This window comes from Ascaphus truei, chromosome 4, assembly GCF_040206685.1.
Source record: "Ascaphus truei isolate aAscTru1 chromosome 4, aAscTru1.hap1, whole genome shotgun sequence".
NCBI classification, from domain to species: Eukaryota; Metazoa; Chordata; class Amphibia; order Anura; family Ascaphidae; genus Ascaphus; species Ascaphus truei.
In genome coordinates this window covers 110860854-110880796 of record NC_134486.1, presented here as the reverse complement: position 1 = coordinate 110880796, position 19943 = coordinate 110860854, and the positions used below count along the sequence as shown (strand labels likewise).

The following is a 19943-nucleotide window of genomic DNA, read 5'->3' as shown; positions in this document are numbered from 1 at the left end:
GCGTCTGAGATCAGATGTATTGTAAGTTCTTCTGTATTTTAGTACAATCTTCAAATGACCTGAAAATTGCAGGGAACCTTTTGGGGGACCCCAAATGTTCCTAGAAATCCTGGTTAAAAAACACTGCTTTAATATCTGTGTCGGAGCATACACGTACAGTCGCATATAAATGACGCTGTAAGCATGTAATTTTCTTTCATTCAGTCACTGGTGAACTTCCCTTTAATGACTCTCTACTCTTCAGTTATATACCAATATTCTTAAATCGTGTGCTGCTTTCTGTCCTGAGGCAGTGAGGGAAGCTACTCCCGTGACTGTGCTGGTGTGAGGATTTTCATTTTCTTCTTTTTAACTTTCTTGGCAATGTTTGCAAAAGGTGTAGTGTAAACTTTTTGCCGCCCTTATGATGTACCAGAGGCCCAGTATCCCCCATCCCTTTTTGTTTACATGTATAGGAAGCAGGGGGTCTCCGGAGATGAACTGTGTCATTTCCGCTACAGGGACCCCTTGGTTCCCTAGATCAGCGGTGTGCAAACTGGGGGGGCGCGAGACTGCCTGCGGGGGGGGCACGCGGTTTAGAGGCCCCGCGCGCTTCCCGAAGGCACTTAAACGCAGTGCCGGGGCAGCTGCAGGGCCTCTGTAAACCTTTACTTACCTTGACTCCACAAGCGTCGCCATGTGACGTCACGTTGCTATGGCAACGTGACGTCATGCCGAAGCCGAGGTGAGGGGGGGCGCGAGAGTGAGGTGACCACCGGCAGGGGGCGCAGGGAAAAAAGTTTGCGCCCCCCTGCCCTAGATACAAACCGGAGAAGGTGCTGCTGGTACTGTATGGAGGGTTAAATCCCCCTGGTGACATGGGCCAATAGGAAGCTGCGATGGATGATGACCCGGAGAGATTTTGTTTGCCCTGGACGAGACATTACCCGGGGCAGCTTCCCCAGGAAGTACCCCTGAAACCAGGGCCTTCCCAGAGCTGAAGTTAACATGGTTCAGCTCCAGAGACCCCCTGCATCCTATACGTATGAAAAAAGAGGGTGGGGGCAAAGAAACCGAGTACATGGATTTGCTCGTTTACCGTGGGCTACATCAGATCAGCGTGTCCGATCGAAACATTAGTGGGGCCCCCTCCACTTTCATTATCGTCACTCCGGGGGCAGGGGGTGTGGCGTCGACACCATGTGATGGCTACCAAAGCAATATCACATTGTTGCGATCACAGGAGTCCAGTGGCACTCGGGTGCTGCCGTACTTCCAGCAAAAGCGTACGTTGGTTTAATTCCTGCACCCTTTTTTGCCTTACTCTGTTAAAGGGATAGTTTAACGCAGTAGCTCAAAAACTTTGGGGTTTTTCAAAAAAATAACCATTTACCAGAGTACTTTGCTTCCTTAGAAAGATGATATCGCCCTTTTCGCTGCGGCGATGTGATCATTGAACGATTACATTACCACCCTCTCCCTCCACCGCTGATGTCTTTTGGTGATAAGACTGTCCTAAAAGGCCCAGGGTAATTGTTGGCTTTTGCCCGATGGCACTATACTGTAAGTATGTATGTATGTTTGTATGTATGTCTTTATTTGTATAGCGCCATAAAATGTACATAGCGCTTCACAGTAGTAATACATGTCGTATAAATAACAAATATAAATAACAGATCATGGGAATAAGTGCTTCAGACATACTGTAAAAGTAACATTAAGGAAGGAGTCCCTGCTCCGAGGAGCTTACAATCTAATTGGTAGGTAGGGAGAACGTACAGAGACAGTAGGAGGGAATACTAGCAAGTGCGTCTGCAGGGGGCCAAGCTTTGTGTCATGTGTCCATGATTATCCAGTGCTACTCATATGCTTCTTTAAGCAGATGTGTCTTAAGGTGGGTCTTAAAAGGTGGATAGCGAGGGGGCTAGTCGGGTATTGAGGGGAAGGGCATTCCAGAGGTGTGGGGCAGAAAGTGAGAAAGGTTTAAGGCGGGAGAGAGCTTTAGATACAAAGGGGGTAGAAAGAAGACATCCTTGAGAAGAACGCAAGAGTCGTGATGGTGCATAGCGAGAAATTAGGGCTGAGATGTAATGAGGGGCAGAAGAATGTAAAGCTTTAAAAGTGAGCAGTAGAATTGAGTGTGAGATACGCGATTTAATCGGAAGCCAGGAGAGGGATTTCAGCAGGGGAGACGCTGAGACAAATTTAGGAAAGAGTAGAGTGATTCTGGCAGCAGTGTTTAGGATAGATTGTAGGGGAGACAGGTGAGAGGTAGGAAGGCCGGACAGCAGGAGGTTGCAGTAATCGAGACGTGAGAGAATGAGGGCATGAGTCAGAGTTTTGGCAGTTGAGTAACAGAGGAAAGGGCGTATCTTTGTGATATTGCGGAGGAAAAAGCGACAAGTTTTAGAAACGTTTTGAATATGAGAGGAGAATGAGAGAGAGGAATCAAGTGTGACCCCTAGGCAGCGTGCTTGGGCTACTGGGTGAATGATCGTATTTCCAATAGCAATGTGGAAGGATGTAGTAGGGCCAGGTTTGGGAGGTAGTATAAGGAGCTCTGTTTTTGCCATGTTAAGTTTCAGTCGGCGGATGGCCATCCAGGATGATATTCCAGAGAGGCATTCAGAAACTTTGGTCTGTATAGCAGGTGTAAGGTCAGGGGTTGAAAGGTAAATTTGTGTGTCGTCAGCATAGAGGTGATATTTAAACCCAAAAGATGTGATTAGGTCACCTAGAGAGAGTGTGTAGAGAGAAAAGAGAAGGGGTCCCAGGACAGAGCCCTGGGGTACCCCCACAGAGAGATCAATGGAGGAGGTGTTAGCAAAAGAGACACTGAAGGTACGATGGGAGAGGTAAGAGGAGATCCAGGATAAAGCTTTGTTCCGAATACCAAGAGTATGGAGAATGTGAAGGAGAAGAGGGTGGTCCACGGTGTCGAATGCTGCAGAGAGGTCGAGTAATATGAGCAGAGTGTAATGACCTCTGTCTTTGGCAGCGTGGAGGTCGTCAGTTATTTTAGTGAGGGCTGTTTCAGTAGAGTGAGCAGTGCGGAAGCCAGATTGTAGAGGGTCTAGTACAGAATAGGTGTTGAGAAAGTGTAGCAATCGAGAGAATACAAGACGTTCAAGGAGTTTGGAGGCAAAAGGCAGGAGGGAGACAGGTCGATAGTTAGAAGGACAGGTAGGGTCAAGCTTGCTGTTTTTGAGTAATGGTATAACGGTTGCATGCTTGAAGGATGAAGGAAAGGTACCAGAGTAGAGGGAAGAATTAAAGATCTGTGTGAGCATAGGGATTATAGAAGGAGCAAGAGGTTTTAGGAGATGGGAGGGAATGGGATCAAGAGGGCAAGTGGTAGAGGGAGAAGAGGAGATCAGCAGTGATACATCCTCCTCCGAGATAGCAGAAAAAGAGTCAAGAAAGACAGGAGGAGAGTTGGGAAGCATTGTGGGATGGGAGGAGGCAACAGATGGGATGTTCTGCCGTATGGACTCCACCTTTTTCTTAAAGTCACCAAAGTCCTGAGGTGAGATGGAGGAAGAAGAGGAGGCAGCTGAGGGTGGTCTGAGTAGAGAGTCAAAGACAGAAAAGAGACGGCGTGGGTTAGACTTGTGTGTGTTGATTAGTGATGAAAAGTAGGTTTGTTTAGCCTGAAAGAGGGCAGAGTTGAAACAGGATAGTATAAATTTGTAGTGAATGAAGTCTGCGAGCGTATGAGATTTCCTCCAGAGGCGTTCAGAGGAACGAGTGGAGGAACGCAGCATGCGTGTGTGGGAGTTTAGCCAGGGTCTGGGGTTAGAAGGGCGAGGACGGCAGAGAGAAAGTGGGGCATGAAGATCAAGAGAGGAAGATAAGGCAGAGTTGTAGTTCCTGACCAGGTTGTCAGGGTCTGAAGCAGAACTGAGAGAGGAGAGGAGAGGAAGTACTGTGCAAACAGACATAATTGGCAGATATGTTTGAATCTACTGATGAAAAGGGATATGTACTCTCATTTTTACAAGATGCCAATAAGTAAGGCAGTTACTTAAACCTTTTAGAAGGTCCTATTGACGTGCCAGCTGTGTCATGGCACATGTTTTTCTAGGGCAGCAATGCGCAAACTGCGGGTGCGGACCACGAGATTCTGTCTGCGGGGCGCGGGGTTTCCTTGGGCCCCGCGCACTTCCCGAAGGCACTTAAATTAAGTGCCAGGGAAGCGGCGAAGGCCTCTGTAAACTGCCCTTACCTTGCTCCTGGAGACGCGTCAAATGACGATGGGGGCAGGGAAAAAACATTGCGCTCTCCTGTTCTAGGGGATGACCAGGCAGACGGCAACAACGGATCCAACAAGGCTGTCTGCTTAACCAAAACGTGGCGCTCATCGCACTTCAGATTACATTAGCTAACGATTGTGAAGTAAAACGTTTGTTTACCAGTAAGATGCTCAAAGTAAAAAAAAAAAAGTGTGTGTGCATTTTATGTGGAACGTCTTTGTCTTTTGTCACAGAAATTGTGTTTGTGATCTTTTAAATTTAAAATCAAAACACAATTTCCGTGACAAAACGCAAAGAAGCTAGACTTAGATTGCGCTGCTTGCCCCCCCCCCCCCCCCCTATTTTAGCTATATGCACTTTTAAATTTATACTAACTGAATTCCTCGTTTGTGCGGTGTCTCTGTTTGCGGTGGTGCTGCTGCTCCTGCGCATGAGCCGGCGTCTGATGCTCAAGCGCACGGCCCCGGCGGCTGCTATGCATGCGACAGCCTCTTTGGCCCACTGACGTCACTTCCGTTACTCTACTTCCGTCACCATGAAGGTCATTTGTGCAAGCAACATTTTTGTAGGTGCCAGCAAAGAAGATTCACTTAAAAGAATATTTAAAAATACTTATTTTTGGACACTGTCAATCGGCAACATTTAATCTACTAAATATGCCACTGTCCATCATAATAATAACGACCTAAGTTCACATTTGCTCTATGCATACCTGCACCTTTAAAACAGACGACAGAGAAGCCCAATGCTACATCCAACATGACAGAAATACACAGTAAAATACTTATATATTCTCTTGAAATAGGGTCATTTAGTTTAACCCTTTGGCCAAAGCGTTGTAAGCTTGCGAGCCACGTTAACCTTGCTTGTGTGTTTTGTTAACCTATTCTCAGCTGTTGGGGGTTGGTGGCTCCTCCTTCCCAGGTTTTAAGCCTGCCCCTCCCCACTTCCCTAGTTTGCAAGTTCCTCATTCTGCTGGATATAGACCCACTGTGGTCTTTCTCCTTCCTAATAGAGGTAAGTGAGAATTTTAATCCTAATAGAGGTATATTGGTATTTTATCTGGTAGTGTTAGGACTTGCGAACAGGTGTCTGTCTTGTCGTGGCTCACAAACTTACAATGCTTTGGCCAAAGGGTTAAACTAAATGACCCTATTTCAAGAGAATATATAAGTATTTTACTGTGTATTTCTGTCATGTTGGATGTAGCATTGGGCTTCTCTGTCGTCTATTGTATACATATGCCATGCTCAATAGCACTCCATTTTGACACTTATATACAGTGGTCGACAAATCACCAAAAAATCTACTCGCCCAACAAAAAAAAAAAAATCTACTCGCCACCTAGTACCAAACGTGTGATGCTTGGGCCAATAGGAGCTCGCCACAATGTTAAATCCACTCGCCCGGGGCGTGCAAATGTATAGGTTTGTCGAACACTATATATATATATATATATATATATATATATATATATATATATATATATATATATATATATATATATATATATATATATATATATATATATATATATATATATATATATTGTGGGGGCTCAGGAGTTCCCAAAAAGAGCTTGCTGGGGTTCTGTGTTCTGCACCTTTAAAGACTCTTACCTGCTGATTGGTTCCCTATTATGGAGGGTGTGCATGCACCATATTACACGTGACCTCCTTGCAAGGGATGCAGCTATGTATGCATGGTGCCCCTTGGATGGCTCCTCTCTGCGGTGTGCTAATGAGTCACTCAATGATGGACACCCTCAGACCAATAACGGTGCCTCAGGAAGAGGAGGGATTAAGGCGAGAGAGTTTTAAGAGTCACTGACAAGAGCACAAGGTGGCAAGCTGCCGCGACCAGGAGGAATGTCGGTCTGTGCTTTGGAGAACGGAGGACAAGCCTGTGAGCAGGAAGGCTCAGAGGAGCTGGTAGACCAAAGTGATGGACAGGTACATTTGGAGGGTTACGGTGAGCAACAACCAATTGGGTTACGGGAGTTGTGAATAACCTCAGATAGGATCCTCATTACAGATAAGCGTACTGAAGGCTTTTTGAAGACACAGGCTTGCTACGGTTACACACACTCTTTCAATAAGAGCTCCAACATTGTGCCGGCACCCACAAGCGGGCCCCCTATAATACAGGTTTATTGTGACTTGGGGGAGAGACTGATATACAACTGCGCAGCGTCTTATATGCGGTATATTGTACCCATATGTGGATGATGATTATGATTAAGATAGATAACCTATCCATCTGTGTTATTAGGAGTTCTATAAATATGTTCTTGTTATTCAAAGCCCTGAGTTGTTCTACTGACCTTTTGTCCACGTGCTCAGCTAGTGGGACAGCACTGGTCATAACCGGGAGTAGGACTTGAGCCCCCACTTTAGCATATAGAAGTCAGTCTAAGGGAAATAATGAAGGGTTGCATACATTATTACCCCCTCTTCCAAAATGCTCTTACTTTACAAACCTAATCCATTTAACCATTTACTGCCAAGATGTGAGCAACCTATGTATTTTTAATATAGTGCAGGCCTCTCTGGCAGCAGAGGGGTTACCCTGTCTCTGCCATTAGTTGACTTAGGTCCTAAATTGAACTCTTCCCTTTAATTGATCCTTTAAGTGTATACACAGCTGATGGTCTGTTGATTTTCAAGGTTATATCAGCTGCCCAGCGGATAAGAACTTCTCCTCTCCAAGGCCCTACTTCAATAGGCTGTGATGTCTCCTCCACTCACTTAAGGCTAAGGCCCCGCTGCCTCAGAGAGCGCGCCCGCACTGCAAACAGGCGGCGCGTGAAAGTCACTGCACCGCGATCTGCGGTCTGCAGCTGACTTTTTTTGCGTGGGGAGCGTGGCCAAAGCGGGTCGGGGGGACGCGGCCATGACGTGGGGTTGGGGGAGAAAACGCGTGTTCGCAAATCCTCTTACCCCTCTCCTTCAACCGAGGAGGAACCGGGGGCAGGAGGGGGAGGCGGTGCCATGCGGGAGCCCCGCGCGCCCAGAGACCTATATTTCCTGGACATGGAGGACCCATGAACCTGCCAGAGACTGACATGGAGGGCCACCTGCTTACGGTGCTTCCTGAGACTTTGGGGTGATGGGCTGGTAATGGGAATATCCCTCCAGTTCTGCAGATGGGGTCTGGGGAAAGTAAGTTAGCTCTTACAAAGGGATAGGGGTTTGTTATTTTGTTGTTTTTGTATGTTTTGCCTGGATAAAGGAAAAGGCTCAAAGCCAAGATATAATTGCACCCAAATCGGTCTCCATTATATGTACCTCTGCACACATCTTACAAGGCTCATTTAAAAAAAAAAAAAAAAAGCAGTTTTACCGTGCCCCATTTTACAGAATAGCAAAGTATTTTTATAAGCTTTGTTGCCAGCAGCATATTGAAGCAGTTTAGTTGCTGTTTTGGACTGGGAGAACATGATTGGAGACGCAGTGCCATTTCCTTGTGACCTTGTGCAAGCTACTTTCTCTGGGTGTGACCAGAACCAAAGTTAGTTTACAGAGTAGTAATGCACTCTGTTCAGCCCTAGACAAGACTACTTCTACCACCACATGCCGCCCGACAATCTAAGCCACAACCGAGGCACACACTTTATCTGCTACCGCCAAAAGTGCTCATGCTCTGCGGAACGTTGCTGGAGGAATGGCTGCTCTACAGCAGACTTCCCCCCACTATAAATGAATACTCATCATATACCACTGTGTCCTTTCCCTTGCCAAGCAAACCTATTTTTCTTCACTCCTACAAACTCTGTCCTCTAACACTCAACGCCTATTCGCCGCCTTCAACTCCCTTCTCCGCCCAACTACACCTGCACCCCGTTCCAATCTCACAGCCCGAGATCTCACCACCAACTTCAAAGGACAAGATTGTCAATCAGAAGTGACATCTCTTCATATCAAGCTCCACACGCAACACCTACCTCACCTCGCACACCTAAATCCATCCTCTGCTCACTTTCCCTTGTGACTGAGAATGCGGTCTCCGTGCTCCTCCATCTGCCCCCTTGATCCTATTCCCTCACATATCCTCTGCTCCTTCTCGGGCGCACACAGCTCCAACCTAACTCACCTTTTTAACCTCTCTCACCTCCGGCACATTCCCATCTTCTTTTAATCATGCACTCATCACGCCCAGTCTAAAGAAACCTTCACTTGACCCAACCTCGCTCTCCAACCACCACCTTTTCTCCCTTCTCCCCTTTGGCTCCAAGTTACTTGAGCGACTTTTATATACAACAGTCGAATTCACTTTCTCTCCTCCAACTCCCTGCATGACACTTTGCAATCTGGTTTCCCTCCACTACACTCCACTGAGACAGCATTAACTAAAGTGGCCAATGACCTACTCACAGCTAAATCGAACAGTCACGTCTCCTTACTAATTCTTCTGGATCTCTCTGCTGCCTTTGACACTTGATCGTCCCATATCCTGAACATTCTCCACGCCAGTGGCCTCCATGACAGTTTTCTCCTGCTTCACATCCTACCTATCCAGCTGCTCCTTCAGTGTTTCACTCTTTGACGTCTCCTCATCTTCACTCCTTCTCTCTGTCGAGGTCCCACAAGGCTCTGTCTTTGGCCCTCTTCTCTCCTCTCTACACCTTCTCTCGGTGAACTGATACAATCTTTTGGTTTTCAGTATCGTCTCTATGCAGATGACACGCAAATGTACCTCCCCTCCCCTGACCTCTCCCCCTCTCTCGTTTTTGTGTCCCCAACTGTCTTTGCAATCTCCTTCTGTATGTCTTACCATTACACTACAGTACGCACTTAAAAATAAGGTACCTGGGATGGATAATGGATTCAAATGATGACCAGTAATAACCAAATAGGCAAACAGGAGAGAGACCAAACATACAAGAATATTAGTTCCGTTTTTAACACGTTAAGCTTCAGCTTAACATGTTAAAAACGGAACTAATACTCTTTCCTCCTTCCACTCCTACACCCAAACTCTCTCATGCTGTTAATAACACCTTTTCAACAGCTCAAGCCTGCTGTCTAAGGGTCATCTTTGACTCTGATATCTCCTTGAGTCCCTGCTGTCTCCACCTCCAAAATATTGCCAGGATACGCCCTTATCTCACTCATGATGCAACTAAAATTCTAATTCACTCGCTCATCTTGTCCCACCTTGACTACTGCAACCTACGCCTAGTTGGCTTTCCCCTTGTCCGCCCATCCCAACTCTAATCCTTCCAAAATGCTGCTGCCAGGCGCTACCTCACTCACCGCTCCACTACGCAAATCCCTACACTGGCTTCCCATATCCTCTAGAATCAAATTTAAAACCCTAGCTCTGACTTGTAAAAGGTCTCAACGACGCTGCCCCCTTTGCCTCTCTGCTCTCATCCACAAATATATGGAATGGGACGTTTGGCCACAAACAAAACACCACCGGCATTCTGCCGCCGGGACACTTTGCTGCAGAGCAGCTCCCTGCCGGGACATTTTGCCACTAGGACTTTTCCCCGCGATGTCCGCTCCTGTGCCCGACTGCCCACTGTCCGCCGTGCACCTTGCCCAACAAGTCAAGCCAGGTCTGCTGCTCTGACAACTGCATATTTAAATGTCCTGCACGGGACATTTAAATATGCACTTGTCGGAGCAGCAGACCTGGATTTTCGGGAGCGGATATAGCCGTGAAATTTTCCAGGTGAGAAAAGTCCCGGTGGCGAAATGTCCCGGCAGCATTTTGTTTGCAGACAAACGTATTAGACCGCAAATATATACCTAAACGCCCAGGACATCCGCCTTTCTTCCTTTTAACCTCTCCTCACTCCTGCCTACAAGACTTCTCCCAGGCTGCACCCTCTCTGGAGTTCCTTACCATGTAGCATTAGACTCTTCCCCCAGCTTTACGACATTTAAAAACTCCCTAAAAACTGATTTTTTTAAAAAATTTTTAAAGGAAGTCTAACATTCAACTCCCCCTCCAAGCCCTGTTGTGCGTCTGGAACAATCTCCATGCTATGTAACATCTCCTAATATCCCCACTCGCAAACATTAAAGACATCAGCTGTCGGGCTGGATAATACTCCAACCTGAGGTGTACTGCCACTTTACCTTTTTTATTTCAACATTTTATACCCTCATTCCCTCTAGATTGCAAGCGCTCACGAGCAGGGCCCTCACAACCTTTTGTATCTGTGCATGGTTGTCCTTATTTGTAAGTAACTCTGTTTATGTAACAATCAAATCTCTGTACCCCCATTGTACTACGGTATGGAATATGTTGGTGCTTTACAAATAAACGATAATAATACCCTCACTCTCCAACCACCATAGGTTTTTTCCAAGGTTACCATCTTGATTTTCCCATCACATGTGTCCTGCAACACCTCCTACCAAAGCATAGAAACATGAATTTTCCACCCCATCATCAAATTATTTAATTACTCGCCTTATCTTTGACAAGAATTCCCTTTTCCCTGTGTTTAACTTTTTTTTTTTTATATTTGGTGGTCTTATTATATCATTATTCCCCTGTATTGTCACCCCAATGCAGCCAGAAGGGCCTGCAACATATTACAAAGCAATGCATTGCATCTCCTTTTGGCAGCCCATGGCTGTGTCTTGTATATTCATACTGGAAGATGTGACTAGCATAATTGCCATGGTGGACATAATCTAAAAAGACCTAGTAATTCATATTCATCTTCAGTGGAAAATGTAATTGAATGCTGTGCAGGGCATACATATATAATTATACATGCGTCGCTCTTACCAGAACTCAATACTCCTCGACATGAACTGGCACCGTGAAGACTTTTGCTGAGATTTCTTGGCACTTTGCCAATCGAGCATTCTCCAGAAGAGAATAAATGCTAAAGGAAGTTGTTGTATTTTTGTTTGCACCGCACACCAGCCCGTTTTTATTATTCAAGTCAGTATGGGGAAGAACAATACAATTTGGGCACGAGTGCATAATACATAAATAAAAGTATACATTGGGGAAAGGGAGTGCCTGACCGTTTCAATGTAACTGGTGTATTGGGAGACAGAGACAAAAGAGCATGGAAGACGCATTTCATAGAGCTACTAGGTTAAGAGCGTATTCTGGGCATGTGGTCATTTTAAAACACTATGGAGATTATTATTTATTTTTTTGTTGTTGCTCAGGTGACTTTTCAGGTGGGTGTTGATGAGGGAGCGCTTGTTGAATAGTTGGGGGAAGAGCGTTGCAGAGGCCAGGGGAGCATGAGAGAGATTTCAACAGTAGTAGTGTGGGGGTCGGAGAGAAAACTGTGGGAAATACTCGGGAGGCGAGTGGGTACATGGTGGGAAATGAGACTACAGGTAAATGGAGGGGCATAGGAGTGAAGAGCATTGAAGTAGGGTGTATTCTCAGTTGGTGTGTCCTGATACCCAATATGGGGTGACATAAAAATCTAAAAAGAGAAAAAAAAATATATATATATATATTACGTTAAAATATGTATCTATTAATCATAATTATAGAACTAGCATGAAACGCCATGGCATAAAAGAAGCAAAATTGTTACCTCGAGGGGGGAAGCTGTTTTTTTGTTAAGGTTAGCACTATACTAAGCAAGTTCAGAACTACTTGACTATATTGTTTGACTATTGTTTAATTCTGCAGTATTGATCTAATAATGTGGTGCCCAAGTGCATGGGGGACTATGTTTAATACAGTACAGTGAATCTTGAGTAATATAGCAGTAGATGCACATCAAGACGGTGCTGAATCCAGTTTGTTGGATGTTCGATAAACTGAACTATTGTGTAACATTTCTTGGTATGCAGCGCTATTAAGTATATAGGCAATTTTGTCCTAAAAACTACTTCCGTATTTGGTGTTTTTTATTTAGACTAGCGATATTATAAGACGAGCTTTCAACAGTTCTCTCTCTTCCTCAGGTCCAGCAATACTGTAGTGCTGACCTGAGGAAGAGGGGAGAACTCGGCTATTTCTACTTTAATTCCTAAAAAAGGACAGAATACTTAATACAATTGTAGATTTATCATAGTAATCATAGTATCATAGTAATGTAATCTGTGTGACCTCAGTGAGCCTTCGCCCACAGATACACTAAAACAACTGAAACTTTGACTTCACTAGTATTTATGTTTGTGTTTATACCTGTTTATTCTGTCTCTAGTTAAATGCAGTGCAGAGATGGCCTTTTTGTAATGTATGACACACACTATGCAAACAATGACTATCCTGCCTACTCATGGAAGTTCGAGGGGGTTGTATGGTTTGCATTTGAAAGTGAATTCTCTCGGCTCCTTAAACACCATTCATTGGCCATGTGCCTTCCCTTGTGATCTACATGAGGTTTCAATAGCTTTCCAACATTTGATTACTAAAGCAGCCCTTGTCCTTACAGTACTTTTGCCTTCATGTTCTGTAGAGCCGTCACTAAACTGTTTGAATAATGTAGCAAACTAATCTTCGGTGGAAAATGCAGCTCTGGCTGCTTCATTGCTGCTAATCTCTGTGGCTGTCGTTTGCTAGGGGAGTAGCATCACAGCAAACTGCTGTTTTGGGTCAAATTGTGTGTGTGTGTGTGTGTGTGTGTGTGTGCGCATCTAAAATATTTATTTCTTTATATGTGTACAGATGGCTAAAAGACAATGAAATGCCATCTCAAACTTTTGCCTGCACTTCCTTAACCCAGAAACAATTGGGCTGAGCAGACCATCCCTCCCCTGTTGCTCAGACAACGTAATCACTTATGTGTATCACTTGGTACCCCATCTGCATATGCAATAGAGCAATGAATTTCAACCTTTTTTTAAAACTGTGAAACCTTTCCAGAATGTATGTTGACTCAATAGAACACCAGCCTACCTTTATTAATGTACCTGAAGATTCTATCTCTATAATGGGGCTTAATTACTTTTGTAACTTAAAGTTAATTCGATTTTAAATAGACAGCAAAGCAATGAAAGAGCAGTTAGCAGTGTTTACATTGGACTGAAGAAATATTTACATACAAGAAAATATCACAGGTAGACATACTATTTAATTGATTTGAAACAAGTTCATTTGTTGACTTTTTTTTTATCAAACGACATTTTCAACAAGTTAAATTAGCGCTGTTGGGAAAGGAAGAACAGATACATAACGGTATAGATAAAGAGAAGAGAGCCAGAGGAGACATAGAATAGACTGACTACTATACTAAGGGTCGATCATATATTTAATTTAAACCATTGCAAAAATAACATGTATTTAAGCCCGCCCCTCTCCACTTCCCTAGTTTGCAGGTCCTTTCATTCTGCTGGATATAGACCCACTGTGGCCTTTCTCCTTCCTAATAGAGGTAAATGAGAATTTTAATCCTAATAGAGGTATATTAGTATTTTATCTGGTAGTGTTGGGCCTTGCGAACGGGTGTCTGCCTTGTCGTGGCTCGCAAGCTTACAATGCTTTGGCCAAAGGGTTAAACTAAATGATCCTATTTCAAGAGAATATATAAGTATTTTACTGTGTATTTCTGTCATGTTGGATGTAGCATTGGGCTTCTCTGTCGTCTGTTGTAAAAATAACATGTACTAATCTTATTTCGAATCATTAAATGTAAGAATATAGCGCAAAACAACTTTCTTTAAAAGTAAAATGTGCAATCTTTTTTTTTTCTTTCCTTTCTGTGGAACCTTTCGGTCACAGAGAGAAGCACAGTCCTTCTATGGACTTCCCAACTAAAAACTCTTCAAACTCTCTCTCCTCTCGACTAAAAACGCTCCCCTAAGCCACCCCTCCTATTAGCTAATGCCTCATCTTTCATGCTGCTTAGCAACCTGTCTACTTTTTTCCCCCCGCATGGACTGTCTCAGAAACACTTTTCTGCTTAAGATCCCAACTATGGAACTCAATCTAAAACACTAGCATTAGAACATCTCATCCTGAAAATGTCCCACCAACAGAACTCCCGAATACACACTTAATTCCTTAGCAACAACTTCGGATGCTCACTTGTCTAGTAGCTACCAGGAGTAGTGATTTATGTAACAACAATCCCATACATCACAAGCTTTTCCCACCTGTCAAATTCCACCCAATCCGCACACCTGCTCCATCAGCTCTCAGATCTGACATAATAGACACAACCTATCATTTTAAATAAAAACATTAACCCTTACAACGTGACAAGGCATTGATGGCTGCAGTCATGCCCCCCTTTCCTTAACATGCATAGAGTTTACTTGCAGTATTCTGCAGCAGCGTACAAGTGATGAGAGCAAGGTGACAGGGTCTCTCTTTTAAAACTTAAAATACATCATTATTGCAACACAATTTACAAAGGAAAAATTGATTCTACAGTTATGGGTTGGCCAAACATATATGACAAGGGTTTGTTTTTATTTTGATTTATGAGCGTTTTCCAGTCCTGTGAAGTATCGCTTATTGTAAGTCAATGTCACTGACTTTTCCAGCGACACTTCTCTAGAATCCTATATTGAGTGTAACTTATGTATAATGTTGGCATCTTGATCCCTGAGCATGTCCTGCTCTTAACATAAAGATAACAAAAACCATGTATATCGTCGTAGAGGTAAAAGTCATTAACTACATCCTTTGAGTACTGAGGAAAAGGCGATTAAATGTTCTTTTTGACATTACTTCAAAATCATACTTGATGAGTTTTATGTTTTGGCAACTCTGAACTATGATTTTAAATAGGCTCTCAATTAGATTGTCAATAGAAACATCAAGCAATCCCAAGTCAGGAAGTGCATTTAGTGTGTTTTTACCAAAAATGTACTTAATAAGTTTGACCTAAAATATATTTATTATTATTATTATACAAAACTACATTCATGTCCATATCTCTATATAAGCAAACACCTGAAAAGTTTTACAGTGGATTATGTGACCAGGATGTAGGGCATGTTTCCTAAATCTGTCTCAGCGTCTCCCCTGCTGAAATCCCTCTCCTGGCTTCCGATTAAATCGCGTATCTCACACTCAATTCTTCTCCTCACTTTTAAAGCTTTACATTCTTCTGCCCCTCATTACATCTCAGCCCTAATTTCTCGCTATGCACCACCCCGACTCTTGCGTTCTTCTCAAGGAAGTCTTCTTACTACCCCCTTTGTATCTAAAGCTCTCTCCCGCCTTAAACCTTTCTCACTTTCTGCCCCACACCTCTGGAATGCCCTTCCCCTCAATACCCGACTAGCCCCCTCGCTATCCACCTTTAAGACCCACCTTAAGACACATCTGCTTAAAGAAGCATATGAGTAGCACTGGATAATCATGGACACATGACACAAAGCTTGGCCCCCTGCAGACGCACTTGCTAGTATTCCCTCCTACTGTCTCTGTACGTTCTCCCTACCTACCAATTAGATTGTAAGCTCCTCGGAGCAGGGACTCCTTCCTTAATGTTACTTTTACAGTATGTCTGAAGCACTTATTCCCATGATCTGTTATTTATATTTGTTATTTATATGACATGTATTACTACTGTGAAGCGCTATGTACATTTTATGGCGCTATACAAATAAAGACATACATACATACATACATACATGTTGTCCACACTCATTTGAACCAATAAAGTGGAGATGCACCCTTTAGCAATATTAATGTTAACATGAATAGATCAACCCTTGGGTCCAGTGTAGGGTGTCATGGCCTGCAAATATCTTGTTTTTGTTACTTCAAGTTATATCTGTGTTTTTATTTGGGGTTCCTGTATGCAAACATTCTCCTTTCTGCCTCTCTGCCCAGGGTTCGGAGGGTGTCTGGATATTCTAGTGGATAGTGTGGCACTGCTGCATGAAGCCGGGATTAAACCCAACTACAATCCGTTTCACCACAACTTCATTGAGACTGAGAATGAGCTGGCTGAGAGCTTTGCCTACTTCTTCCCTCCAGGCGCGGCCTCAGAGTAAGCGACCAATGAAATGACAGCTGGGATGTGGACGCTCATGTCCGTAGGCAGGAACTTCAGTGATCATTCTGCTGTACTGAGGAAGGTCCAGTTTCTGAACCCAAAGGCTGACTTAAAAGAAGGCTGCCGATAAGTGGGATGCCCACAACTCATTTATCATTGTAGACTTGTGTTATTGCCATCTATTTTATTATCCCTCCTCTGAGGCTGATCACCTCAATTCTCGCACCTCCCTCTGACGTCATGAGACTGTCCTGTTGCTTAGACACGTTCCCTGATGTGAGAGTTGCAGCCCTGCCCACCTGTGCTTCTCCATGTCCTCTGAGCAGCATCCACATCTGTTCAGGAGCAGTTGGGATTACTGTCCAGCTTGTTGACTTCATATGCAGTTGCAGGTGTTTTTTGCCTGGTTTGCAGTGCACAGCACAGGAACTTCATTATAAGGCGTCGTCCACCTTCCCGAAGACCGTGCGGAGGCGTCCGCGCGCAGCGCGATCACATTGCCTTAAGGCATTGATTGCGCCCATAGACCACGCGCGAGTGCAGGAGGGGGCGCGCGGTGCGCGAGTAATCAGTTGAAACTGATTTCTCGGTGCGACGGGCAGGTCACGTGAGCGGTTCGCCCAATGAGGGCAAACAAGCTCCGTGACGTCACAGACACGCCCCTGGACGCCTCCCACAGTGCGTCTACCATGTCCAAGTGCACCCGCTTCACACGGGTGACGTCGAGGACGCACACGCCTCCGCGCGGGTGAAGGTTGTATGGACGTAGCCTAAAGACTCATGTTGCAGTCTATATACAGTAAAGTTTTCTTTGTGTAATTTTTTAGAATGTTTCCCATGCCTTTTATCTTTGTTTCCATGTTTCATACACAATGATGTAGTGTTCACGCACATTATTTCACCAGATCTACAAAGCATGACCTTGCCTCATAGACACTGAAAACAATTGTTTTATTTATTTTCAATTAGCTTTTTTTTTTTAAATACATACCTAACCCTTGTTTTTGCTCATATGGAATTTGTGGTTGGTAACTAATCCTTTAGAAACAGTCCTATGCTTTACTGATCTCAGAGAAGCTGCTAATTACTAAATGAGTCAACCTTATGGTAGTCGCGAAGTAAGATATTCACAGTTGGTAGTTTTTTGGAGAAATTTCACACGAGCTGTGAATGTCCAAAATTCGTCAAATTTGCAAAGTTTCACTCCTGTTGTTTTAAGGGGGTCAGGTGCGCGCACTCATCCAGGTAATATATAAAATGAAAAACAGAACACCAAAAATAGTGCAATACTGCAGTATAATACATTTCTGAAAGTTACAAAATGATGATACTACTCACATTTTTTGTGAGCAATATGGGCTTTTTGGTTATTATAGAGTAACCAACTCGGTATGTAGATTTTTTGCTGAAAGGGCAGGATAAAGCATGTAAGCCAAAATGGGCAGTGGGACCCCCCTGGGTCATGTAGTGAGGGAGAAATGTCCCAAGAAGAACCCTTTGCACAGCAACCCTCGTGGTGGCCTGCCACAGCCAACTGCTGCCTTTTGGGGGTTCAAATGTTCGTGGTATTCTTCCTCAAACCTCTGCATCAATGGCTCTGTCAAGCTTCTAGTGTCGCCCTACGCGTTTAGTCACATGGACTTCCTCAAGGGGCATAATTTGTGTTAAATAGAAACCTCTGATAGCTGCACCCTCACACACATGTAATTTGTCTGTGCCACAGGGTAACCAGTATGTGTGATTGAGTCTGTGAATTGTTTCTTGACAGGAGGTATGTGTCCAACGAGACCTTGTTCAGGAAGCTGGTGGATGCTTCCAAAAGGCTCTCAGAAATGCGCTGGGCCCTTGGAGGAAATGCACCGGTCATGGCCAACCGCCTAGCAGAGGAGGGATGCGAGGTTTTACTCGGGGGGCGTCTCAGTCCAGAGGAAAAGAGCTTGATCTCCGAACGCATCACAGGTGTGTGTGTGTGTGTGTGTGTGTGTGTGTGTGTGTGTGTGTGTGTTCCAGTGGTGACCTAGGCGCACAAAATATGTCAGACAAAAGCCAATATAGTTTAGTGTGTCACAAATCAGATCAGATGGAACTAATACTGTGGGACTTTTACACTCACAAATTATCCACTTGAGTTTGACGCATATGTCGTACAGAAATGCAGATGAATGTGCATGGATTGATGATAATGTCTCCTATTCTTCTTGCGGGTACCGTTTTTTTCCCCAAATTGAGGCGCAGAACCTAGCGTATTATTGCTTCGACAATTTTTATGCGCAATAATAAAAGTAACTTACAAGGTTTCACTAAAGAAAGGCATTACACGGGAACCACCCAGCACGGTCATGAGTGCAGTCAGTCGAACACAGATAATGGTCTTGTGCTGCAGAGGGTGCTAGCACGCCACAGCCTCGAGTCGCCCACATCCCGTCGATGTTGGAAGACGCGGGCGGATAAGGCGTTACGCGTTGTTGTTTGAATCTTGCCAATTCTGTAAAAAAAAACTTTTTTAAACTTTTTTTATATGTTCCAGGGAATTAACCCTACACTTTTTGCTTTAAGACTTCTACAGATGTGATGTCATGTTCATCTATCCCTCACTATATTTTGCCTATTTAATTAGGACTAATTCATAAAGTGGTGGTCATTTGTAAGCATGCTAATTATTACAGGATCATGAATCGTGTATATCTATTCACTGAATAACGCGGGATGGCCGTGAGATACCCTGCATTGGAGCTTAGTGAATATCCCCCTTAGTCTGACCTTTTATTTGCAGTTGCTGGAGACCCCATAGAGGATGCTGACATACACTTGATCATGGAATACCCAACGGGGGCCAAATGGGGAAATCACGTGTCAAGGAGAGCTAACAGGTACCCAATCTCTGCGCTTTTATTTCACACCTATGCTGGTGCTTCCCCTGTGTTTCAGTTCTCTTCAACACAGAATAGTGTAACGCAGCAAATCGCCCTCAAAATAATCATCAGGATTTGACCTATAGTCAGTGGTTCTATTCTGGACTTACCTTTGCTGCTGTTTGGATGTAATCTAGACTCCTAATAATCATTTATTCCTCTGTATATTTGACCCTCTCCTGTGCTGACTGGTGGCATCTTTAAAACCGTTTTACATTTATTTATTTACGTTTATGCTGTTTGTTATAATAGAAAGAAGGATACACTTTAAAAAAAAAAAAAAAGTATTGCTTATGAAAAGTGGGGGAAAAAAAATGTTACTCCATAAAGAGGAAAGATATGTCATATCTCTCGTTTCATCAATCACTGAATATCTGCTACCAATACACAATTTGTTTAGCGATGGTTCACAAAATAGTTGCCAGTGTGTGCGGGCTAATAATTACCAACATTCTGCGAGTAACAATGATTGGAAACATTCGGAAATATGGCTATCTAGCAGGGGTGGCCAAACTCAGTCCTCAAGGGCCACCAACAGGTCAGGTTTTAAGGATATCCCTGTGTCGGCACAGGTGGTGCTGTCACAATGAGCCACTGATTGAGCCACCAGTGCTCAAGCAGGAATATCCATAAAACCTGGCCTGTTGGTGGCACTTGGGAACGGAGTTTAGTCAATTATAATGCAACACACAAACAATTGTATGTGGTAACCCCCCCCCCCCCTCCCCCTGTGTCTATCAGCACAGGACATGGCCCCTTTAAGAATTACTTTCCACTGGACCATGTGACTGTGCTTAGCCAGACAGTTGGTGACAGTTGGCAAGGGATTGCTGAGGGGACTGGTGTGGCAGTTTGTTTTGATTTGGTGAGGCTGCTGCAGAACACTCTGCAAGGGCCTGACCG

General features: G+C 44.2%; 1 protein-coding gene and 1 long non-coding RNA gene across 2 annotated transcripts in view; one reads left to right on the top strand and one right to left on the bottom strand.

The window, feature by feature from the left end:
* LOC142493019 (ADP-dependent glucokinase-like) overlaps positions 1–19943 on the top strand; it is a 41625-nt gene that overhangs the window by 12205 nt on the left and 9477 nt on the right. Inside the window, exons 2-4 of the mRNA XM_075596404.1 lie at positions 15963–16122; positions 17897–18087; positions 18902–18998. Of these exons, the coding sequence (XP_075452519.1) occupies positions 15963–16122; positions 17897–18087; positions 18902–18998 (448 nt within the window). The remainder of the gene's footprint in view (positions 1–15962; positions 16123–17896; positions 18088–18901; positions 18999–19943) is intronic.
* On the bottom strand, positions 11103–19688 carry LOC142493020 (uncharacterized). The gene is made up of 3 exons (XR_012800966.1): positions 19151–19688; positions 18420–18613; positions 11103–11646 (listed from the first exon to the last, which is right to left on the bottom strand). It is a non-coding gene; the product is annotated as an uncharacterized LOC142493020 (long non-coding RNA).